The sequence below is a fragment of the Acanthochromis polyacanthus genome, chromosome 19, assembly GCF_021347895.1.
Source record: "Acanthochromis polyacanthus isolate Apoly-LR-REF ecotype Palm Island chromosome 19, KAUST_Apoly_ChrSc, whole genome shotgun sequence".
Classification (NCBI taxonomy): Eukaryota; Metazoa; Chordata; class Actinopteri; family Pomacentridae; genus Acanthochromis; species Acanthochromis polyacanthus.
Window position 1 is genome coordinate 11,793,304 of NC_067131.1, and position 23,732 is coordinate 11,817,035.

A 23,732-nucleotide genomic window follows, 5' to 3' on the forward strand; every position below is an offset into this window, starting at 1 on the left:
TCACGACATTAACAATTACAAGCGTTTGTGAGTGTGGTTGAGCTGTCAGTGGTAGTCTGACCTTGTCACCGTCTCACTGTGGAGTCTAGTTTAACAACAACACTTGCAGCTTTATTCTTACTGGGACAATTCATTATAATAAAAGCACTATTTTTAAAACACTTTGTGCTCTAAATCACCTCTTGTTGATTTCCCCATGTAGCAATTAAGTCCTCTCTGTGAGACATCACAGCTCCTAATCAATACAGGAAATCTACTAACTGATATAACTGTTCAAATTAAAATGACATCAAATTAATCTTAGTTTCAATACTGTGCGACTGTTAATGCACGATTATATAAAACTGACTTTTCTGAATTATCAGTGGCTGGTACAAAAGAGTGACATATACATTTTGACAGCCAGATGGGCTCCTTGTATATTTTACTCCACCGTTTCACAAAATTACATGTTTAAAAGTATTTTAATGTAAGTAGAACTGGGTAATGGGTAACTGTCTGTCCATCAAAGTCTGGTAATGCATATTAAGCAAGCAGAGGTTCAGTGGTTAAACAGATAAAGTGTCTATCAACAGCTTTGTGACGTGTTGAAGCTACATGATGTTGAACCCAGGCTGCTCACTCTGCGGCTAAAAGCATCAGCCCACATCTTAAAAATGACAGTTGTTCACTTGAATGATGGGCACATTATACGGTAAATACATTTATTACCTGAGCAGCTTGTTTTTGTTTTTCTCCACGAAAGTTGGAGGAACGTTCGATACGACCACCTGCATGTCCAGCTGGTTCACGACTGACACCTGGACGACAGAAAAAAAAAAAGCAGATAAAACTTACTGGATCATTTAAACGCAACTACAAACAGCATCGGCGGCTCTAAATCATTTCACTAAACTTCAACAGAGCAAATAAGAAAAAAGTTGGCTAGCGGAATGGATAACATTTCTCATCAAACTATGCTTCAAGCCTGTGACAAAGGACATTCTCGAAGCTTAAATCTCAGTGCAGGAATGTCAAATCCTGCCATCCAGTCTGTTTTAGGTAAATTTATAATATACTGTAAGAAATGATCATGAATATAATATACACACCACTATCTCTGCCTTGCTGCTGTGTCCTTGACCATAGTTGTCGGTAGCAACCACCTCGAATTTAAAATACGACCTCCTCATGTTGCGGTACATGATCGCCGTCTTCACCACGCCGCTGTACGGCTCGATGACAAAGCCGTCTTTGCTGTCTTTAGTGTCTTTACCAGCAGGAGGTGGGATGATGAGCCGGTATATCATAGAGCTGTAGTTACCAGTGTCTTTGTCCAGAGCCTGGAAAAATAAGAATCATTACATGGAATTATCATCATCATCATCATTACGCCACCAGCGGCATAATCATAATGACTGTCATCATGAAATGTCATCATCACGCATGTAAACAACACTGCGATCAAGTCATTACTGTAATAACCAGTTCCATAATCGGTGATTATCATAACTGTGTTAGTTCTAACCTCCTCCGTCATATTCATCATCTGATTCCAGGTGTTGGAACAGCTGATCAATACCAGGAACTGCCATGTTTATTGAGTGTTCAGGCCATATAGTGCATTTGTCTCATTTACCAAAAGGTCACATATTATTGTTGCTTTTTCTGCATTTTTCTGCTGTGGTGAAACCTGTTTCCAACTCTTCCAGCACCTGCAGTGTTTGATGTAGTACTCTGAATCAGCAGTAGGGGGTAAAGTGGTGCTTTGAGCCATATGCAGGTCTATTAATCTATTCTGTCACTCTGGCGAACTCAAGTCTTTCCCTCATTCACACATACATGCAAAACCTCACATCCACACCCAGACACACACTCAGACAGACATTGATTTATTGCAGGGTCCTTACAAGAAGGGCTGAAAGTATAGACTACAGAATCAGCTCTGAGACACCAAAACTTCAAAGGCACCACTATGATGGAGAGAGACTTAAAAAATAAAAAATAAAAAAGTATTTTTCTTATGGCCAGGGATTAAGGAAATGGAAGAAAGAAAGAATAAAAGTAACAAAGGAGAAAGACAAGATAAGAAGCCAGGGAGGGAGGACTGAGGGGAGAACAGATGTACAGATCTTTTCTGGTGTGTTATACTTGCAGTTGTGCATGGCAGAGTCGGGATATCTTTCAGCAACACATAAATACGTGCTGTAGTAACAACCACCTGTTTAAACTGCAACAGCACAGCCTTGGAGTACGGTCCTAAATAATTCCTATTGCACCTAGAAATGGGAGAGATGTGTCCAAAATCTAAGCAGGTTTATTGTAGATGTGTAGTTTTCACAATGAAAAGCAAAGCATGTATATGTGCCACACACCAAATTTCAGGATTCTTTCTTACAGTTGTGAATTTGGTAGAAGACCACAGCGAACCAAGAATTCTATTCAAATTTAACATCTGGATCAGTGGTGTATCACATAACAAACAGGTCAGATGTCACAACAAAAACACAATTTAATGACTTTTTGGAGACAAAAGGACATTCTCTATCTTTAAAAGGAACTAATAAGGGTTTCATAGTATCACTTTTTTTGTGCCAACTCTCACCTTTTAGGCAAAGAATGTTGCATTCTTTACTGCAGCTTCTTGTCTTCTTAACACCCAGAACTTGAACTAAACAGTTTCAAAACTTGAAAATAAAGAACTTCAGCATCACTGGAGTGATGACCCCAAATCTGGACTCGATAATCCAGCACACACTGTTATCAGACTAGTTTTCAAGAAAACACCCTAGAATCCCAAAAAACACAAGACTACCATGAACACCCCCTTCACTCTGTCACATTCACAAATAACACAGATGTTATCCTAAACATGTATGCCTCAAGGCTTAATTTTTTCTTATATGTGGAGGGTTACTATTATACTAAAAACTTTGTGACTATGTACAATTAAATTTCACAATTCATATGCATGTTTACCCTTTTTATTATCACCTCAGGAACTATAAAAGATACATACCATGTTTGACCCCATTCAATCACTTGCTCATTATGTTGTCAGATCTGTAATCATGACAGCTATTTCTGTATGTTCAGGAACATTATTTTGAAGTCAGTTCAAATATTTGGGCTCTGGCCATTAATGGACAATCTATCAAGATGGAGGCCAACACCAGTCCTGCATGTGAACATATCTATGATTGATGAGATGTTGATCTCCAAGATTTTCTGTTACATAGCAGCTGTATGCTTCTTTGTTAGGGCTTTTGTATTCCATTTTTAAACTGTGGGCGCGTTTCTAAATTAACTTTCGAATTCTCGTCTGCATTGTTAGTCGTTTTGTTTCGTTCTTAACATGAGCTCATTAACTTTTGTTAGATCCAAATTCAGCTAGGTTTAAGGGAAGCAACATTAAACCAGTTGTTTTTGGTTTAGTAAAGTCATTCACTGCTTCGTAGCTTTATGAACAGGCAAAACAGGAAGGACAAACAGGGCCTGTGGGTGTTGCTAAATCAGTGAAACAAATGAACTCAGAAGAGGGCTAACATCGTTCCACTTGCAAAGTAAACTACAAAAGAAAACAACTCAACTCAACTCAGAACTGAAACTGAAATACGAGGGCGACAACACCTCTGCTCCTGGTGTAGCTAATAAAGAACAAGTGATGAGTGTGCGCAGGTGTGTGAAATTAGCCCGGCTTGGATCAGGTTCCAGGCAGTCAGACAAATGCCTCAAAACAACAAATCACAAAGCTCTCAGCTACGAGTAACCACTTTTAAGAGGCCACGGAAGGCGCAAAGAAACTGAGTAACAAGTATGAAGTCATTACGGAATACACAGACAAAACAAGTAACCACCAACTAGCAGATACAGAGAAACACAAAGCTGCTATCGAATGTTGCAAAGAAAACACAAAGACAACATGGGACACACAGACAAACTGTTTAAATTGCATCACGGCTGCTTAGATCGACAGGTTAGGAGCTTATTTCTGTTGCAACTAAAATTGTATACTCTGTCTTTCCACTGTAAGTACGTACAGCAGCTGCCATCATAAAGTACATACTGTTTCAAGCAATATGCACACAACTGGGACAGACTACTTTGGCATAATATTGTGCCTTAAGCTTTGACTGCTCGAGTCTGTAGTGCAAAATCAGCTGTCATCTCTGTGCACTCTTAGCGGCTCAACCTTGTTTATACACTCTGGAGACATTGTCATGTATGTGATGCAGAGGATTGTGGGCCATACTGGGTCTTCTTCTGGCACACTATATAATTTGGTAGTATGAGTAATTGAATGCACTCCTATACCCACATTTAGTGATTGCTGCAGCTTGATCGGAGCACAGAATTGGGTGGTGATCAATCAGTCACAAAAATATGCAGGAGGAGGAACGAGGGCGGGAGTAAAGGAATGACGCTCCACACTAATCAACCAAGATGACTGGCAGGTTGTGGAATCAGAAGTAGGGAAGGCACATGGTCACAGGAGCAGTAGCACATTAAAAACCTCTCTTTGTAACTATGGGATTGGGTGCTTGCCACTTTTCCCTTGGCATACTTTTCCGATGCAACCATGTAAAAAGTGCCGTCATGATTTTGTATTTCTGAATCGCCCTTAGACAACAGATTTCCTCCTGGCTGTCTCTCTCTCTCTTTCTCTCTCCATCCTTTTCCTGACAATCCAGGCTGACCCTGCAGCTACTTTAAGGGCTATGCAAGGATCATTTTCTTACTGCTAAATGGGGGAATTTAGAAATTATAAACAGCTTCTCAGTTCTAAATTTATTGCTGCTCTTCCTAACTGCTTCCAGTGACGATAACACCAATCATTTATTCTACCTGATGCGCTTTTATTACCAAACATGCTTTTATTTCGTCTTTGTTGTGTTGTTTCGTCTGTTTCATTAGCTAGCTTGCTAGTAGCGCTAATTAATAAATGTTTGTGTATAGTAATCTTTTGTGGTACTGTTATTTTTTTTAAAAATTGGTAATAGGAGGTCAATTAATCAGATTTCAACTGATCAATGCAAGTCAATTTGATAATTTTATTAAGTATTAGTTTGGCTTTAATCAGTGCAGTTTTCAATCACAAAGTGTAGCCATGCTAAACATACTTAGACTCTCCCTTAGTGTGCTCTTGATGCACCTTATTATCCCATGACGCGGTGCATAAAAGACACTGGGAGAGTCTCATAGCTGATAAAGAATTTGTGGATTGTACTGATGCAGCTACAAGAACACCTGAGAAAACATAAGGTAACGGCATTTCTGTTTATTTTGCAGTCATTTTCTAAACTTTGTTTGCACCTTACACATGCTTCACTTCCTGTAAAGGATAAAACATCTTCAAGATATCCTCACAAATGAAGACGCTGGTGTTGTACTTCTGTAACACGGGCATGTGCTGCAGACATTTCAGTGCCTTAAAATCTCTTCCCATTCAACCCGTTCTATCAGGAAATCAATGGGGAAGCCAAAATAAAAGCAAGCACTCACCAACAAACCTGAGAGTTATTCAAAAGCATTTGCACAAGATGACTGCATCACTTGGTAAGTAAGGCCACAGTCAGACCAAGAAAAACATTGTGCCGGAGTCATCCAGCAATCTAGCAGTCCCCATTCCAGACGGAGTGGAGCAACTCTACTGTTTACCTTGAAATCATACTGAAATGATTGTCACCATGATGAGTACCGATGTGAAGTGTGAAAAATCACTGATGTGCTATTAAATCCGGACTTTCTGCATTATGGATAATCGTTTCATCCGTACTTTGAACAACAACACCGCACCAAAAACAACCCGTTGCTTCAAAACAATTTTTGGCCAAAAACAATTCTTCTGAAACAACCTTCTGAATCCCCAAGACCCATCAGCAGGTTCAAAAGGCATGTTAGCTTTTACAACAACAACAAAAAAAGAATCACCAGAATTATTAGAGCTAGAAACTGCAAAAACACACACACACATACAATCTGATTTTTAACTTTCTGATAGTCTCTGAACTAATCATCTGTGATGTGCCGTTCGATTGGAAATCTGAATCAGATCATAGTATTTGATCCAAATTACTTTATTCTACAGTTGTATTTTAAAAATGTGTGAAAAATGAATTGCGTGGATAACCAGATTCTAATGAAAACAATCAGTTTTGTGCTTCCTAGAGCAACAGTGAAGTCATTCGTGACTTAGAAGCAACCAACAGTCATGTACCAAGAATTCTGGGACTTGTCAGCTGAACTGGGCTGAACTGTAGACTGTGTTTACACAGAGGAAAGGAAACAAAGTACGGAAAGTAATGAAAGAAATTAATTGTTGTCATAGTTACAGCGACGCCGTGCCATTATCTCACAGTACAGAAATCTTTAACAAATCTGTGGATCCAGACTATAAGCTGCATCACTGCCAAACATCTAATCACTTGGTCCTTGTGTCATTTCTGACCTTCCCTGAAAATTTCACCCAAATCCGTTAGTCTGTTTTTGTGCGATGTTGTGCACAGACAGAATAACAGACGGAAGGACAAACATACGTCGATCGTCACATAATTCCACTGCATTACTCGAAGGATTAATTACTGGAGGAAAAACACGAGGTTATACTTTAGACCTCTACGGCTGCATTGATTTTGACGGAAAAAGGACAGAACCACTTTCCAAGACCAAATACGGCATCCATGAACTTAGAAAAGACTCTTTGGAATCATCTGCAGTCTAATCAATATCTGTGTTATGGCATCCTCTGAGGGACAAAGACAGATTAACTCCTGTACGTGCACTTGACCACGTACACTCTGTAGGGATGGCAGCCCTGCATGAAGCAATACATACAGATAACGAAAAAAATGCAGCCCCGTACACAAACACACAAAACTAATTAACAAGGTGCATGCTTCAGACAGATGTGATGGAATTAGTTTTACTAGAGTGCAACCACTGAGATTGAAAATGCTCATTTGTCAAACTTTCCTTCCATCTTTTGTCTCACTCACTCTTTCATCTCGATGTTTGCGAGTGTGCTGCCAGCATCCCTGTCCATCTTTCCAGTCATCCTCCCCCTGCTCCATCTATTCATCCAGCCATGAATCATGCATGTCTTCCCAGCCTTCTTCTGTCCAGTCAGTTTGTCTCTCAGCAGGATGCCAGTTATCTTTATCTAACCATCAATCCTCTCACTTCCTTCAACCTCCAGATCTATTGCCTCTCCCTGGGGCGATAGAGTCTACGAGCAGGGCATTCGTTCTTCCTATCAGTTTGAGTATTTACACAGGGCAGATGTTGATCGAGTTACTGTAAACCAAATATGTATTTTAACATACACAACATCCATATGCAAACCCACCACCTCAAATGCCTGCAGCAGAGGAATAACAATCTCAAATTCTCGGTTCGTGAGTGAGAAAAACACATTTTCCGCACTTGCGGAGCTGTGATTTTAAATGTGTTGCATGCTGCCTGTCCCTTATTCTCTCATCTTCCCTGTCACTCTCACTGTGCATGATCTAATGAAGCAGGAATATATAAGAATGATTTTAAAAACTGTAATAAAATATTAAAGCGCATACTTTTTCTGCCAGAGACCCAGCCTGAGTCTCTTGTGGCATCCAGGCTCATTAAAACATATTGCTATTTCTAAGATAGAGGCTGAAAGAGATAGACTCTGTGACCCATTTTGGGTCCCTGAAAGACATTTTAATAATACGGGAGTCGCTCAAGATGTTTACAGTGATATGAAATTCTTCCCGGATAGGTAAAGAGAAATGGGAACAAAGAGATTTCTCAATCAACAGAGAAAGAAAGCGAAAAAAAACACAAAAAGAGAATTATCTTTGCGGTTAATCTTATTTTCTGAACTGAATAGTTTTTCTATTTAATATAAACAACACAAACAAAAGCTCACAAATCCACACAAAGCACCTTCATGAATTGAAGTAGAATTGACTGGAAGCTGGCACTTTTTGCCACCAATATTTTCAAAGAGCATTTTTAACACAAAAGACGACAAGTAAATGCAGGGCCTTAAGATACATTGCAGTACATACAATATTACAAGTCTTAAAAGCAGAAGCGGGGGGAAAAAAACAGTTGAATTTCACTTGTTGGATGCAAACTGATAAATAGATGGCAGCCATATTCTGCACAAAACTACATTTATGTGTTTGGGTATGTATATTTGTGTGTGTTTGTACCTGCACTTGCAAGACGGAGGTGAAGGTTTTGGCATCCTCAGCGACTCCTCCAATGTAAAGGGATCTGGTGAACACTGGTGGGTGGTCGTTCTCATCCTGAACATCAATCACCACCTTAGCTGTGTTAGCTGGAACACAGACACACAAAATTCACATGATACACTGCTGCTTTGAGCATGACAAAAAGACGTGATTGTAGTATTTTCTGTGTTCCGCTGGCTGTCTTAAGCTGCTTGAACTATATGGGATTTCTTAAGAGAAACGCAGTGCATGTTTTATACCATGAGAACAAACTGTAGGGATACAAAGCCAACCATAAAAATGCAGACAATCCGAGTCACTAATTCAGAGCTCCAGTGGACTTAGGCCTGTCCCTGCAGTAGTCCAGCCTGTGCCACATATCGACAAGAAACTGCAGATACATGGACATGCCAACCAGATTTCTGCATCGCCTGCTGCAGCTGAAATCCCTGCAGCTGGCACAAATGTAACTGCGGCAGCTATTACAACCTTTGCCTGGAGGTGATGACACAAACATGTCTATTGCAGGTCTGAACCGGTGCTGTTGCTTTCCTTTCCTAGAGGTTATGCAGACTTGCATGCCTAAAACTGGTCTGACAGTAAAATATCCGCAGCTAAATTACTACAGTCTGTTTCCACGACTTGATGAGCAGCGTTTTCAGAAGCCGGAGAGCCTGAAAACTAATTTCCAATCTAATTTCCCTGCAAAGTTAAACGGGCGTGACTAAAAAGGCTACAGTTAAAAGTTTGAAAAGTAAAATCAAATAAAAACAAATTAACCCCTCAGCTATTCTTATCAGTGTTATTTGGACTGCGTGTGAGGTTTGATCAGATTTCATCAGCAGCTTTGGTGATGCAAAAAGCCCCGCAACTGTGAAGACAGTTCTGTTCCTAAAGTCACTGGTGCACAGAAGTAGGAGAAATCGTAGAATATTCCCAGCTCTCTTTATAATAGAGAAAAGTATTGACCAAACTACATAAAATGCCCTGAGCTGACTTGTGTTACGATTAAGAGCCATATGAATAAAGAAGGGCACAGAGAAAAAAGCCCCACTCTGGTCATTGATTTAACCCCCAAAATCTCATCTCTGTGAATGAAAGATACATATTTGGAGGCTTTTTAGAGGGAAATAATCAATTCATCCCTTAAAATGGCTTAGATTTAACTCCAAACAATCTACATAGTCCTTGCTTCTCTATTGCCTCAAATCTGGTCCTCACTCGCTAAACTACAACTCTGTTCAGTCACTGTAAAATTACTCTACACCACACAATGGCATGTTGTATCGGAGTAATTTGACCACACATGTACAAACTGGAAACCAATTCTGAAGAACAATAATGATATTAAAAGCTGACAGGATTGATCCTTAGGTTTGTTATGGATGAAACCACAGATGTATATTTTTAGATATGTTAAGATGATAAAAAAAAATACCTTTTTATGGAGGGGGCCTTTAATGTTCCATTAGGGAGAAGCCTTTAAACAAAGGCGGCTTTAAGGGTTTACATAGTGATTAAAAAAAAGTGTGTAGTAGAATGAGCTTAGGTTCCTAATCTGAATGTCTATAGGGAAGCAAAGCCGCTGTGTTGCATTAATGATGGTTTTTTTTAGGAAAGAGGTGAGAGGTGACCCTGATCTGAGCCATCTGATACATTTTTTTGAGATGCATGCATCAAGAAACCTGACTGATCGTGACTACTGACAATAGAGCTGACATCGTGACCTTTCCATAATATTCAAGCCAAAAAAAAAACAAAACAAGAAAATGTCAAGTTTTGCCTCATGATTCAACTTACAGTAGTATGCATTGCACATTGGAATGACCAAACATATTACAACCCCTACAGTCATTCCACCATGCTGCTTGGTCCGTATAAGAGAGAATGCTTTGCCAGTGAGCTTCTGTCATTTGTATTCAGTGACTGCAGCTTGGAATGACTCACATTCAGTCTTATCTGGCCACAGACAGGGAATTCTGAATGACACCTACGTAAAACTGCCACACAATACATCAACCAAACTCTGCAAAGAGGGGTGAATCGTGTCAGAAAGAAAGAACAAATCCCAGGATTGTCAACAACTCAAGTTTTACTCCAAGAAAGGGAGAGAAAAAATAATCACAAAAAACAAGCGGATGCAAACATTAACCTGCTTATCTAAAACTGCAATCCTTGTGGCACCATCCTAACCGTCTAGTTACGAACCAAACCGTCACTTAGTTAGAACACAAGATCAACATATTGTGAGAATCCTATTGATTTGTTAGCTGATTAAAATGCGTACCGAAAAAGAATTGGAGGGGATTTGCTAATGACTACAATGATTCGTGGCTTTAATTCCCAGCAGAATTCCGAAATTCAAATAGTTTAAATGAAATGAGAACAGCGTGCGGTAAACACTATAATTAAAGAAGAGAATAGAAACCCAGGGAGCTGAGCATCAATTAAGAAGAATGCAGATATGCTTTGAAAAGAAGTAGCAGAAAGAAAGAGAGAGAGAGACCAGTGGAGACGGAAGAAGAGAGAAAGAAAAAGCAGGAAGAAAGAAAGAGGAAAAAGAGTTTGAAACTAATTAGAGGCATTTTCACTTCAGTTATAATGTCAATTAAAACCGTGAAAACTTGTTTTAGTCTATGTTTGTTCTTGCATGCAGTTTAAGGAAAATGAAAGACGGAAAAATTGAGATTACAGCCAGTTTAACACTGAGCTGACCTGCACAGATTAGTAAGTACCAATGTTGGGGACAGAGTGGAAAAAAAGTTACAGCTTTACAGATAAAGATCTTCAATCTTCCAAACTGCTCGCCAGCTTATTTGGTCACTTTGATCATTGCAAACATGTCTGACATTTGAGAATTAAATTCCAAACTGTTATATAATTGCATATGAGCAGAGACCTGTGACGGCAAATGAGGCCGACATCGAGTAGCGGGAAGAAAAGACAAGCGTTTTTTTAAAAACTACAGCAGTGAACACAACAAGCTCGTATAGTGTATGGGCCTGACAGACAGCTGAAAGAGAGGAAAAAGCTCCTTGAAAACGTACCAACAACAGCCAAGACCCAATATAACATGTCTTCTGAGACATAACTCTATAGACAAGGCAGCAAGCTGGGGAGAACTTGTACAAGGTAAAAGTAGAGTGAGCTCCACAGAGACAAAGAGTGTGAGTGACTCAGTTAGAAAAGAGATGCAGCAAATGTGCAACAGAAAGAAAGCCAAAGCCTGTGGCAAGTTTACCTTAACAATATCATGTAGTGGGTAATGAGCCGTTTCACTGTGTGTATAATTAGAAGAAAATCTTTGAAGTCGGCAGCGCAATCTAATGTTAAAAGTAAGTCCTGTAATCTTAGAGAGGAATGTTAGAATGCATCGTGCACTTACTCTTTGAGGGAGCTCGGAGATTTGAGGACACCACTCTCATAGAGTCCGCCTCTACCTTCAGAATGTAGCTGGAATTGGCCTCATAGTCCAGGGGCTTAGCTGTGGAGATCACCCCTGTCGTTTCGTTTAATGCAAACACACCTGGAGGGAAGAAGAGACAGGGTGATAACAAAAGACAGCAAGGAGGGGGTTGAATTTCTCGTTTAAAGCAAATGGCGAGTGAGTGGGCTTCCTCAGAGGGAAGAGTTTTACACAGTGAACGGGAAGTAGTGCGCCCTGAGCTGCTGACAGGGAGGGTCTGACCCCTCGGTGCTTTGAACATTTTACAAAAAAGAAGTTTCAGTAAGTGTCAAAAGCTGGTCCACAAGTGAAAACTGCAACAGGGAAAACGTGTGTATAAACAGCTCTGAGTAGACTCACCTCCCTGGTTGCCTTCGATGATGGAGTACACGATGGTTTGATTGACAGCAGCTGCCATGATGACTCCCACCGGGGTTCCGACGGCGGCCTCCTCGCTCACTGGCAGAAACCTGGGAACGGATCAGTCAATCAATATCAAGTGATAAGAAAATTAAATATGTATATGTAGACTGTGGGCCCACTTCCTCTCAAAGGGCAGCTGCAATTTGGCAAGTTAAATACAGCTGTGAGTTAAATCTGTAAAGCATGTCCAAGATACTTTTTCCTCCTTTCCGCTGACAGCTTTATGTTTCTCGACTTCACCCGGAGAGATAAACTATATGCAAGCTGTGTTCACATTTTAAGAAAGCTGGAGGGCATAGCAATCAGGTAGGAAAGCTGTTCTTGAAAATTGTGTTTACAGATAAAGTAAGAGTCGGCTGCTGAGCAACAGCCTTTTGAATGCAGGTGTTAAATCCATTTTTATCGTCGACAGAACCCATGTTTTGTTGTTGTATGCAATTAAAATTTTGGACAAGGTCGATCATCAGTGCTTCGCTGTTGTCCGGCAAAATGTAAATTATGTTAATCAAGAACTGCTGTAACAGTTCCCACACTTTTTTGCTCACAACAACCACATTGATGACGTGAGATGTAAGCAAAACTAAAGGAGGTGAGGAGTTCACTCCAGTCTAGCAAAGAGGTTCAAAATTAAATTCATAAATACAAGTTGTGGTACACATTAAGGTTAGGGTTAGCAGCTTGCAACTTAATGCCAGAAAACAGTGAAATCTAATCACACAGACGAAATCTACATCTACTATTACATTTGAGCTGGTAATCAAAGATGCAGAGATAGTCTTCTTCCTGAAGCGGGTGGGAAAGCTATTGTTAAAGGACGCTAAACAGCCTGCAAAGAAATGAGCTAAAGCCAGTGGTGACAAAGGTAAAATGAATCATCTTTGCTGTGTTGTGACCAGAAAAATTGTAAGACACATTCTGGGTCATGCGAGACCGTCATTAATTTGAGACATTTTCACTGACTCAGATGATAATTGTGAGAGGTTTAGCTACTCTGAGTGACTTGTTTCAGGTTTTTAGGTTGTTTTCACACTGTATTTAGTTATTGTTCATGTATAAATGCCTATCAAAGATGCTTCAAGAACTGAAACTTCCAGAAACAGGTATTAAAACCAAATAAATTCAAAAAGAGGGTTATTAAAGTAAAATATCATAATGCTATGAATAGATAGCTATTGATCAGCTAGTGGATTATTAAACAAATCAGTATCTGAGTAATCTATCTGCAGTTGTCACTTATGTAATTGGTCCGAAACAAAAAAGTAAGTCAGTATACAATATGTCTGGACGAAATTTGCTCTCGTACAGCACATTCGGAACAGGTTGTCTGACAGGCCTTATTACCAGCCAGAGCCAAGCAGTGCAATTAAACCCATCAATGGCTTTTAAAGTGAGCTTGTGCACGGTCTTGTGTTTTCGTCCACCTGCCTCTGATTGCGCATGGTGGGCACTTTTCCGCCGCTTACAACCCTGACAGATTTTCTTCAAATCTGGCAAGTCTCAAATTTCCAGCAGGTTTCGCTCCATTAAATAAGCCCAGTCCAGTCATTAGGCCAACCGTCACAGCTGGCTAAACATTATAACATGGGCTACCAACTGGCTAAGCTATCAAGTCATCGCTACGTGATAAATGGGACTGTTGGAGAGCGAGAGGGGCGGGGGGATTGTGTGCGAGTGTGCGGTGAGTGCGTTTGTGTAGATTCTAACTTCCAGTCCAGTCAGCTGCTTCTCTAACCACCTGCTCCCCACAAGCACTCCACTAAGCAAATATATATTAGGCTCGTCGAATGGATATTGATTTAAATGAAGAAGTGTGTTGGGAAATACAAGTTCAGCTGTTTAATATGTAGGACTTTTCAGCAGCTGGCACACTGACCTGTTCGCCACAAAAAAAAAAAAAAAAGCCCTGGTGTTATTAATGAAAGTCGTGATGGCTCTGATCTGCTACATCTAGCTGTGACAGTGAGCCATCATGCACAATAGCAAAACCCTGAAACTGAAGCGTCCAAATTAAATTCAGCCATTATTCATTTCATTATTCACACCTTTCTTTCCACTGTGAGATGTCAAAATGTCCTCTGTGAAAAAAAGGCCTATTTTGTCGACAACGCAGCCCCAGACTGCTGTTAATTTAGCAATGGCCGAAATGTCCTTTTAGATACATTTGAAGTATTTTTTCCCCCCTCTCTATTACACAGTGTACAGCAAGTAAAAAGTGAAGACGAAAAGAGGGAAAGTTTAACAATGGCTCCTGGCCAGACTGGAAAAAAATGAGACAATCCATTTTTTTTGGTTGCATGCTTCTGAAATCTTGCATTTTCTTCTGTAATCCCTGTACGACCGAACAGCAGGGTAGAATTTCACCTGTACCACATGCAAGGAATATTCTTCATACGGCATGAAATAAAATTACAGACACTAATATTCAGAAGAAGAAGAAGAAGAAAATAGCCTATTCATACTTTACAACTTTGTACTTTTTCCTCTGAAGCTTAAAACCCACCAGCAGGTATAAAAAGTATAATATTTTTTTTTAAAATTCACCAAAATTACACCATTTATCAGAGCCAGAAATCGAGAAGTCATTACTGACAGTCACATGAAAAAACTGAGGGACTAAAGCTTTTTTGGATAAAACATCAGGCTGTGCTTATACAGAGAACATAAATAATTATTTTAGTTAATTATTTAAATATGTATAGTTTGTAGAGTCATCTTTTCCCCCCAGTATTAATAACATCTCTGGGCACTTGGACGAATGTTCTACATATTGATTCCAGCCTTTTTCCCCCCAATTCTTGTAAAATAAAGGAATTTAACTTTCTGATTTATGGCATTATAACTGTGTTATAAAGAACAAAGCAGATTATTGAGCCGCTTCGACTTCTCACCATGGTTGTGCTGTCATTTTTAGAGCAATGCAGGACTTTATATTGTACAGTCAGTAAAAATTTGCCCAAATGGCTGGGATTCAGAGGGTTAAAGTCTCTGCAATCATTGATTTGAGCCCTAAAAACTCATCCCCATGTGTCAAAGTTACATTTAATTAAGTTTTTTTTCCAGGAAAACAGTCTTTTCCTACCCTAAAATGACTCACCAGCTGAGTGAAACTACTCTATGCCACACAATGGTAATTCAGGCATACACACTAAATATGTACTTTTGTGCAGTCTAATAGCTAAACATGAAATTATTTTACTCCTCTTGCTGTATTATTTTGCTCATCCTCCCACTCCTATTCACGCTGTCCCTCTTTCACCACCGCTTCCTCTCTAAAACCTCAATTTCCTACTTACATTCCCTTCATGGCCATCTACATTTCTCCTTCTGCATTTTATCGCCACCCTCCCCCTCCTTTCCTTTTTCCCTCCGGCTTCTGCTTCCGACCAACATCCCAGAAGCTACTTCTGCTTATTTACTGTCCTTTCTTGCTCCCACTCCTCCACAACGGCTACTTGGTATGGATAAAGAGCGCACAGAAACACACGAAAGCCGATGCACTGGACTATGCACACTTGTACAGTACAGTCATACGGATGCAAAAATGTACACCAGGCTGCATGTGTTGGACATGTCGGAGAACAGATAAAAGTGCACATACAGGTCATTATCAAGAGTGCACCCCCCCTCCCACGCTCTCTAATCACTTCTGTCCTGACTACTGCAAGCTGGGCTGATACTGATAACAGAAACACACGCGCACACACACTTGCACTGCTATACTTACAGGGACAGCGTATTGACATCCATTCACTCTTGCTCTAACTGCAGTGCCATCATAAGTGTAACATTAACCCTACAACCAGCTCCGTGGTCTTCACCTTAAAATAAATAGACACACGTTCAGACTGAATGTCAGCTGCAGGACATCATAGCCTTTCAGAGCCACGTTCAGAGTTTCTGCAGTGTGAAAGGAGAGACAGAATAATGAGGATAGTGATAGATGTTGGCAATGATACCCTTCTCTTTGTGGGTCTTTCTCTCAAAGCCACTGTCATCCGTTTGTCTCACTCATTACAGCCCCCCCCCCCCCCCCCCCCACACACACACACACACACACACTTTCTATCCTGTCTCTTTCAGCTCCCATTGCCTTATGATGCATCATCATCCGCCCTCTTGTCATTATTCTTTCCGTCCCTCCTCACGCCGCTCCTTTTCATTTCTCCCTTTCTCCACTGCAATTCTTGTTCTGTCACTTCTGATGATCTCTTTCTTTCTCTCGGTGTGTCTTTGTCCAAAAGCAAACTGCAATATGCTCGGTGCCAAGCGTCGCTTTGGTTCTGTGGGGCTGAGCCAACGACACTTCACAAAGGCTTTTTTTTCTTCTTGTAGACGACAGTCATGTTTGATCTACTGTATCACATACTATACAACGTGTGGGAGGCCATGCCTGGGTACATGCTGATAGCTAGAAAGATGCACGCAATGTGGTCTCCTTTGTAGCAAAGTTCAGTTTTATTTATTTCACAGCACAGCCTCAGGCGAGACTATAGTGAGCCGAAATATGTTAAATATCACTATAATAATATTAAAGCAAGCTCATTACAGGTTCATTAAGGATCTTTTGAGAGCAGCCCTGCGGGAAATCAGATAGTACAAAGTGAAACTGTTCAAACTGCAAGACAATGTAACACACACACAAAAAAAATCGATGTGTCAAACAATGGGCTCCTTAATTGTTCAGGAAACTAACCAGACATTGTGACCCTTCTCACACTGAATAGCAATATCAGACAGCAGAATTTTGTGAATTAGGTGGAGATGATTAAAGCGGGATTGAAATAAGGTTTTAAAGTGCTCAAAAAGGCCAGGAGACATTACATAAAACAGTAGTATTTATCAGACACGACATTATAATGACCTGAAATGACCTATTTTCAAATTAAGAGACAACGGAAATGATTCAATACCTTTCATCGTAAATCAATTTATGTTTCACTGTGAATTAGGTCTTTTCTACATTTATATGTACATTTTGCCAAATTGTCCTCTACATTTGGGTCTCTCATTTGCAAGCAAATAGCGTTTTCGGTGATGGGCGACATTTCAAAGCGAAGCTTTTGATAAAATCTGGTTTGCGTATTTCCATGTGTACATGCAAAAGAAAGCATTTGGTAAACAACAGTGTGACATGTCATTTTTAGATGCCCATTTTTGCTCTGTGAGATGAGTTTGTGCCTAAAACAGATATACCAGTTTCTTTACATTTGGTTAGTGCTAGCAGTTGCAGGTTTATAACTTAATACTGCATTGCTGCACCACTTCAACGGCATGCCAAACCTTCTGCATCTACTTCGTCAATATTACTTTAGAACAGTATCTGTGGTTTAAAGTTTTCAGACATGATGAAATGACAGTCCTGTCTGGTATGGTATCTGATGTGAATGAGTGGACTGAATTCCTTCATTTTTTTAAATGAAGCGGGAAAATATCCACACTAGGCCTTGGAAAATAGTTAACAGACCAGCTGGCACCTTAGCCATGATCCAGTTTCAAAATCAACATCATCTAAAGGCAAAACCATTCTTAGCTGTTCTATAATGGCCACACGATGCAGCAAAGCACAATAATAATTTATGAGTTGGAATATGGCTGTACTTCTGTTGACACCTCAAGCTCCCTAATTGCCATTTTCTCTGTCAGCTAATGGCAGGGTGAGGCGATAATAAATGGTCCAAACATGGCTGTCAAGTCAAGGAGCTTATCAGAACTGGATGCTGTAAGTCAACATTATATGCATCCATCTATGTTGTTAGTGTCACTTGTTTATGGACTTTCTTTGGTAAATGATCCCACATATGTGCCAATTTGGACGGATAAATTACTTCTCTTTTCACAAGTGCTTTGATATCATCCCGGTACAAAAAGCCAGATAACCAATAAGATGCTCTTTTACTCGGAGTATTAGCGGTCAGCAGCCTGAGGTACAAGCTACACAACCACCAGCTTCAAAAAGACAACTTACATCTTTCACCTTGCCTTCCTGTTCCTTTTTTCTTTTCAGAGGGTTGCTAAAGTGACTGCAGGATTTTCATTAGGAGACTGTTGAAGGGGAGGTCTTAACTGCCCGCAGTAATAACCTTTACAGGTTGGCTGCAGTTCTATCAGCTCTTCTCATGCTGTGACCACTTTTTAGTACTTGGAACATTTCCACTTTCAGTTCACATGTTCTTACAACTTAGAGAGCATGACAGTTGAAATAACAGCTTTCTGATAAAAAGGGTGTTTAAATCAAACTTTTAAATAGACTGAGTAGACCTCAACATTAGAACAAGTACTTTAAATACTGTGCTAGTGAGTCAAAACTGGTGATTTTATTACAGTTGCCAGGGCATGTAACCTATCTATTTTATTTTTTTTCTGTTTCTTATTTCTGCTCAGTGCTGTCTGAATAATAAAAATTCATTTTCTGTGCCCTCTGGCACTCTCCTCCTTTCTCTAATCCCACATCTCTCTCTCTCCTACCTCCCTCCATTCGGCTGTACTGGTTCACAAGCGGCCTCTCCCTTTTCGTCACTCCTTCTTCCCGTCAATCACTCTTTCTCCGGTCTTGCAGCTCTCTCTCTCTCTCTCTCTCTCTCTCTCTCTCTCTCTCTCTCTCTCTCTCTCTCTCTCTCTCTCTCTCTCTCTCTCTCTCTCTCTCTCTCTCTCTCTCTCTCTCTCTCTCTCTCTCTCTCTCTCTCTCTCTCTCTCTCTCTCTCTCTCTCTCTCTCTCTCTCTCTCTCTCTCTCTCTCTCTCTCTCTCCGCAACTGATTCTCTCTTTTCAGTATTCCGTCAGCAAGAGCCTCTGCATTTCTTTTTCGCTTTCCCCGGTCCTCCTCTCACTTTAGAGTCTTGTCGCAATTGTCAACTGAGAGTCAAATGGTTTAGCGCCTCTCAGACAGCCTGAACCTGAGCAGAGCAATGTTCAAGCACCAATACATAAAACATATGCACAGGAATCAATGACAGGCGATACGGAGAAGAAGAGATATGCCATGAGAGGGAAGAAATGGGGAAAATGAACGAGGCTAGAGGAAATATAAAACATATGCCTGTGTGCTGCAACAAGAATTTTTGAAATTTTGCACAGCACTGCTAAAAAGGATTTTGTCCAGCCTATATGTACGTCTGCGAGTGTTTCAAGCATGTTGCCATCTTTTTCCCTAAATTGAGAAGCATACAAGCTCACAACTTCAGCCACTTGTATAGATAATTGCAGGAAAACTATATGTGAAACTGTTAAGGCTAACGAATGACAAGAAACCCTGACTTGTACTGCTTCGGTTGAATATATTACACCGTATAACATATTGTCAAGGATCACATTTCTATTCAGCTAAATGGTAAAAGTATGGCTTTAACTGCAAATGTCTGTGCACATGTATATTCAAGCTTATAGGACATTATGGGACGGTGTTAGACCTAAATGCACCTCTTGAGTATCCAATGTGCAACTGTTATGTTACAAGTAAGCGGCTGCATTGAGAGTGCTAAAATAAATCTATTAACTTGTACGAGTAACAATTTTCTACCACTATTTCTCACTTGAATCACTTGCCTTGCAGTGCTTTTTACCATTTCTTAGATTTTCAGATTCTTTACAGCTCTCCAGTATAACAAACTGTTCTTTCTGATTGAAGTAGGCAGCGCATGATTGGTCCACTTTGTGCAGAAGAAGACTCAATTGAGCTCTAGAGCCTAATGAAAAAGGCCTGTCTTTACATAGACGTATGACAACCATCAGTGTGGTTCCATTTGATCATATTGGGGCTTTGGGTTTTGTCGAGCTATGCTGAATTTGCTTCCTAGTCCCCCCTTCTGTTGTCTTCATCTGCAAGACAACAAATTTTGATAGTGTTAGAAAATTAGCTTTACCCCATAAGATGCTCAAATCTTTGAGAAGGTTCAGGTTTGAGCAACTAAAACAATGTATTGTACCAGAAGTTATCCAAAAAAGTCCTGGTTACAGGTAGACTGGAACAAAAACAGCTTCTTGGTAGGACACAGGATAGACACAACACAACATCTGCTCAAAAGTCACAAGAAATAAATGTTTAAAAATGTATTAATCTCCTTAAAAATGCCAAAGAATCCTCTCGGAGTGCTGCTTAAATTGTTGCTGTCTTTGTTGGGAATCTGGAATGCCAAGGAGAGTTGTTTTTCATGGTATATAGTTCTTTCATCTGCATTTCTAAATCTCGCATTAAATAAATTTTAAAAAAGAAATAACCAAAAACAAACTCCAAGTTAAATTATTCGTCTTTTTGCAGCTTTGAGTGCTGCCTTGCGTCATTTTGCATTATAAGGAGTATTAATTAAAAACTTGTTTTGTGGAACTTTAATTTCGCAGCTTTGTCTGTGAAAGCGAGCTAAAGACAGTACAGACATATACTGCAAGTAAATGGGAATCATTGCTTGTGATTGTCATTAATCAAAACCAAGTTTATTGACGCCATCTCATGAGTCTACCTGCCTCTCGATTAATTATCTTTTGTCTCCAGCTCTGAGGCGCTTGACAGTTGCAAACACATCAACAAACAAACTGAAAAGACACAAAAAAAACTATCAGAAAATCTTAAAAAGCACAGAATGGTCATGAACCAAAATACATCCTGGACTTATCCGCTCCATATGAAGCATCCAGAGCCCTCAGGTCATCAGGGACAGGTTTACTGTGTGTTCCAAGAATCTGAACTAAAAATAGTGAAGCGGCATTCAGTTTTTTGCTCTTCATCTGTGAAACAAACTTCTTGAACATCTGAGGTCTGCTCTTTTAAATCAGGCCTGAAAACCACATTGTTGACTGCAGCTTTCTCTTAGATGCTCAATCTGTTTTCTCGCCTTTTATTGCACTTTTATGATCGTCATGTCTGCTTTTATGTTTTACTTATGATTTTAGAGCATGTCTACCTTTAAATCATAGTTCTAAATGTATTTCTCTGGCATTGTAAAGCACTTTGAATTGCCTTGTGTGTGAATTGTGCTATACAAATAAACTTGCGTTTTATATACATACACAAAATACAATATATAATACAATGCTAGGAGGCAAAGATTTGCTACATCTTCCCAAGCCTTTAATCTGCAGCTTAAAAAGAGTCTGTTCTGTTTCCTTGACCAATCACTTGACATGTAGTTTCTACCAGACGCTATCCAGGCAAACTAAATTACTATCATTTAAAAGCTGCCAACTTTTTGTTTACAAGCTGCCAGCTTTTTGGCCATCCTCATTGTATCTTCCCTGAACTCTTGATTGTTACGCAATCAGCTGCTAAATGCCCGAGGCTGATAAGGAGGAAGATTATTATTAATTGCCTCCCAAGGTTAGATTATCTCCCACATTTACATAAGTATGCAATCACACAGAATTGCACATAATGCATTGTTCGATTGTGTCATTTATTCTTTTTGGCCAGATTGTTCCGTATGTCCATTAATTTCAGTATCGGTGTCATTTTATCTTCCTCTTGCTTTGAGAGTATGTGCTGGCATTGGGTTTGTGTGCTAGTGTCTGTCCTCCTTTGAATATTTGACCATCACTTGTTAAATATCTTAGATTTTATACTATTTATCCTTGCTGGGGAAGGAGACTAGCCTTCATCGAGCGTTATGACTGAAAAGTAGCCCACAGAAAGGGCACTAAGGATCACGTTTGCAATTCTAAACTACAGTCTAACTCGATGCAGACATGAAGAATATTAATAAATGAGTATCTGTGCCAGAAAATCTCAGCAGAAGACAATAATCGTGCAATTCCCTCAACACTCTGATCGCACAAAACACATCTTATCGAAGGATCTGGGAAACAATAGCCATATTGTGCTTTTTGCGGGCTCAAAGCAAATTCTGAATCATAATTTTCTGCCCTCTGTTCTCGTATTCTTACTGCAATGCAGCTATATTTCAGAAACCACAGATCAAGGTAATTTCAAGCTGTAACATGGAAATTGACAGTAGCTGACCTTTCAGCGCGATGCAGATATGCAGTCTAACGCTGTCAGCAACAGATTTTCAGTTTAAAGGAACTGTCCAAATTTGGGGTTTTACAGTGAGCCCGTTTTAAGGGTTTTCTTTGATCTTTTGGTTTGGTAATCTGGGTGTCAAAGCCAAGAAAATTGTCTGTACAGCTGTTAAAGAGAGCCGTAAAATAACCTGCACCCAGCAGAACGACATCAGCCTATTCAAAAGGGAGGACATGAAGGAGGCTGAATCTGCCCGACTGCGCCTTACCATCCTTTTCAAGAGTTTCACATGTGACCCTCTGGTGTTGCTTTAAGGTCATCGAAGCCCGCAGAAACGAGAACTTGTGCATTCATGCCACGGTTCTTATTTTTCAGGCTTTAAAACTTTCATATCGGGTTCATTATATTTCAGACACAAGCCGATGGATGTTGTATTCTCCATCTGTTCTGATCTAATAAAGAGAGCTATTCACCTGCTGTGTCTCGTCCAATATCATCCTATAGATGCACTGTTTTTTTTTATATGTTTTTGTTTGGAATTATGTGCATATGCACACGTTTTGAGGGATGAAATGAAGCAAAATGTAAATGCACTTTTAAAGCCACAAGAATAAGAACAAAGAGCAGAAGAAAGTGTCAGTATATCCGCAATACATAACCATACAGATGACTGTCTACCTGACTGAGTGCTGACTCTGAGCATTATCTATACAGCTAGTGGAATATTTTGAGTGTCAGTCTGCCTGCCTGTCAATTTGACTGTCTGAATATCATCTTGTCCATCTGCGTCTCAGCGTTTCTCTATTCGAGTCTTTGCCTACTTGTTTGCTTCAATCTACTTCAATCTGTCAGCCTGTCAGCTCATCTGCCACTTTAAAGACTATTCTGCCTGTATGTTGATCCGTTTGTGCATGTGTGTCTGCCTTTCTGCCTGTCAACTTCAGTGTGTTTTTGAAATGGTATATTCTGGCAGCACTGTCACTTGTTTTCTCTCTGCCTCAAACTTTTATTGTAGTATATCCCCCTGTCCTCTCCCTCAGCGGGTCCCCCCCCCCAAACTCCTCTCTTTCACTTCAACTTTCTCTATCTGAAACTCATGCCAACCGCTTCTCCCCGCTATCCTCTCCCAGCATCTTCCACGATCTGTAGTTCTTCCTTCCAGTCTCCTCACTCTCTCTAGCCTCAACCCCTCCCTGCCTTGCTGTCACCCAACTGCAAGCGATCGTATAAATAACAGCGCCGCGGTTGTTTGCCATTTGTTGCTGCACTTGTAACATTGCCAAGAGCGCTCCGTGTGCACCTGCCTGTTTGTGTGCATCAACAAAACAAGGTAGCCTTCAACAGAATCGGTTAGGCTTATATCAGCTTTATAGAACTGCGGCTTGGACGTTTTTCTTTTGACATACTCTTACGGTGCAGATATCTGAGGAGCGTTTGTATATATCGCCTTCAGAAATGAGAAAACTTCCATCTCACCACTGACACAGTTCATTAGATGAAAGCATCGGCCTTGTGTCACAGTCTTGGCTGATCATATTGCCTGTACAACCAATACAGTGTCTTAACTTGCAAATAAAACTACCAAAGATTTCCATCTACTGGCTGCTGCAAATGATCCCACAGAATCATCCCACAGAATATTTGATAAATGGCCCATGATTCTCTTCAGGAAGAAACAGAGCATAACTCTAAATTTACCACATGATGTATCAGTAAATGTCACCCTC

General features: G+C 40.1%; 1 protein-coding gene across 1 annotated transcript in view; it reads right to left on the reverse strand.

The window, feature by feature from the left end:
* LOC110958640 (protocadherin-15-like) overlaps positions 1-23,732 on the reverse strand; it is a 209,603-nt gene that overhangs the window by 36,348 nt on the left and 149,523 nt on the right. Inside the window, exons 27-31 of the mRNA XM_022205268.2 lie at positions 11,998-12,107; positions 11,578-11,718; positions 8,172-8,299; positions 1,092-1,322; positions 712-800 (exon numbers count right to left, since the gene is read on the reverse strand). Coding sequence (XP_022060960.1) covers positions 712-800; positions 1,092-1,322; positions 8,172-8,299; positions 11,578-11,718; positions 11,998-12,107 — 699 coding nt within the window. The remainder of the gene's footprint in view (positions 1-711; positions 801-1,091; positions 1,323-8,171; positions 8,300-11,577; positions 11,719-11,997; positions 12,108-23,732) is intronic.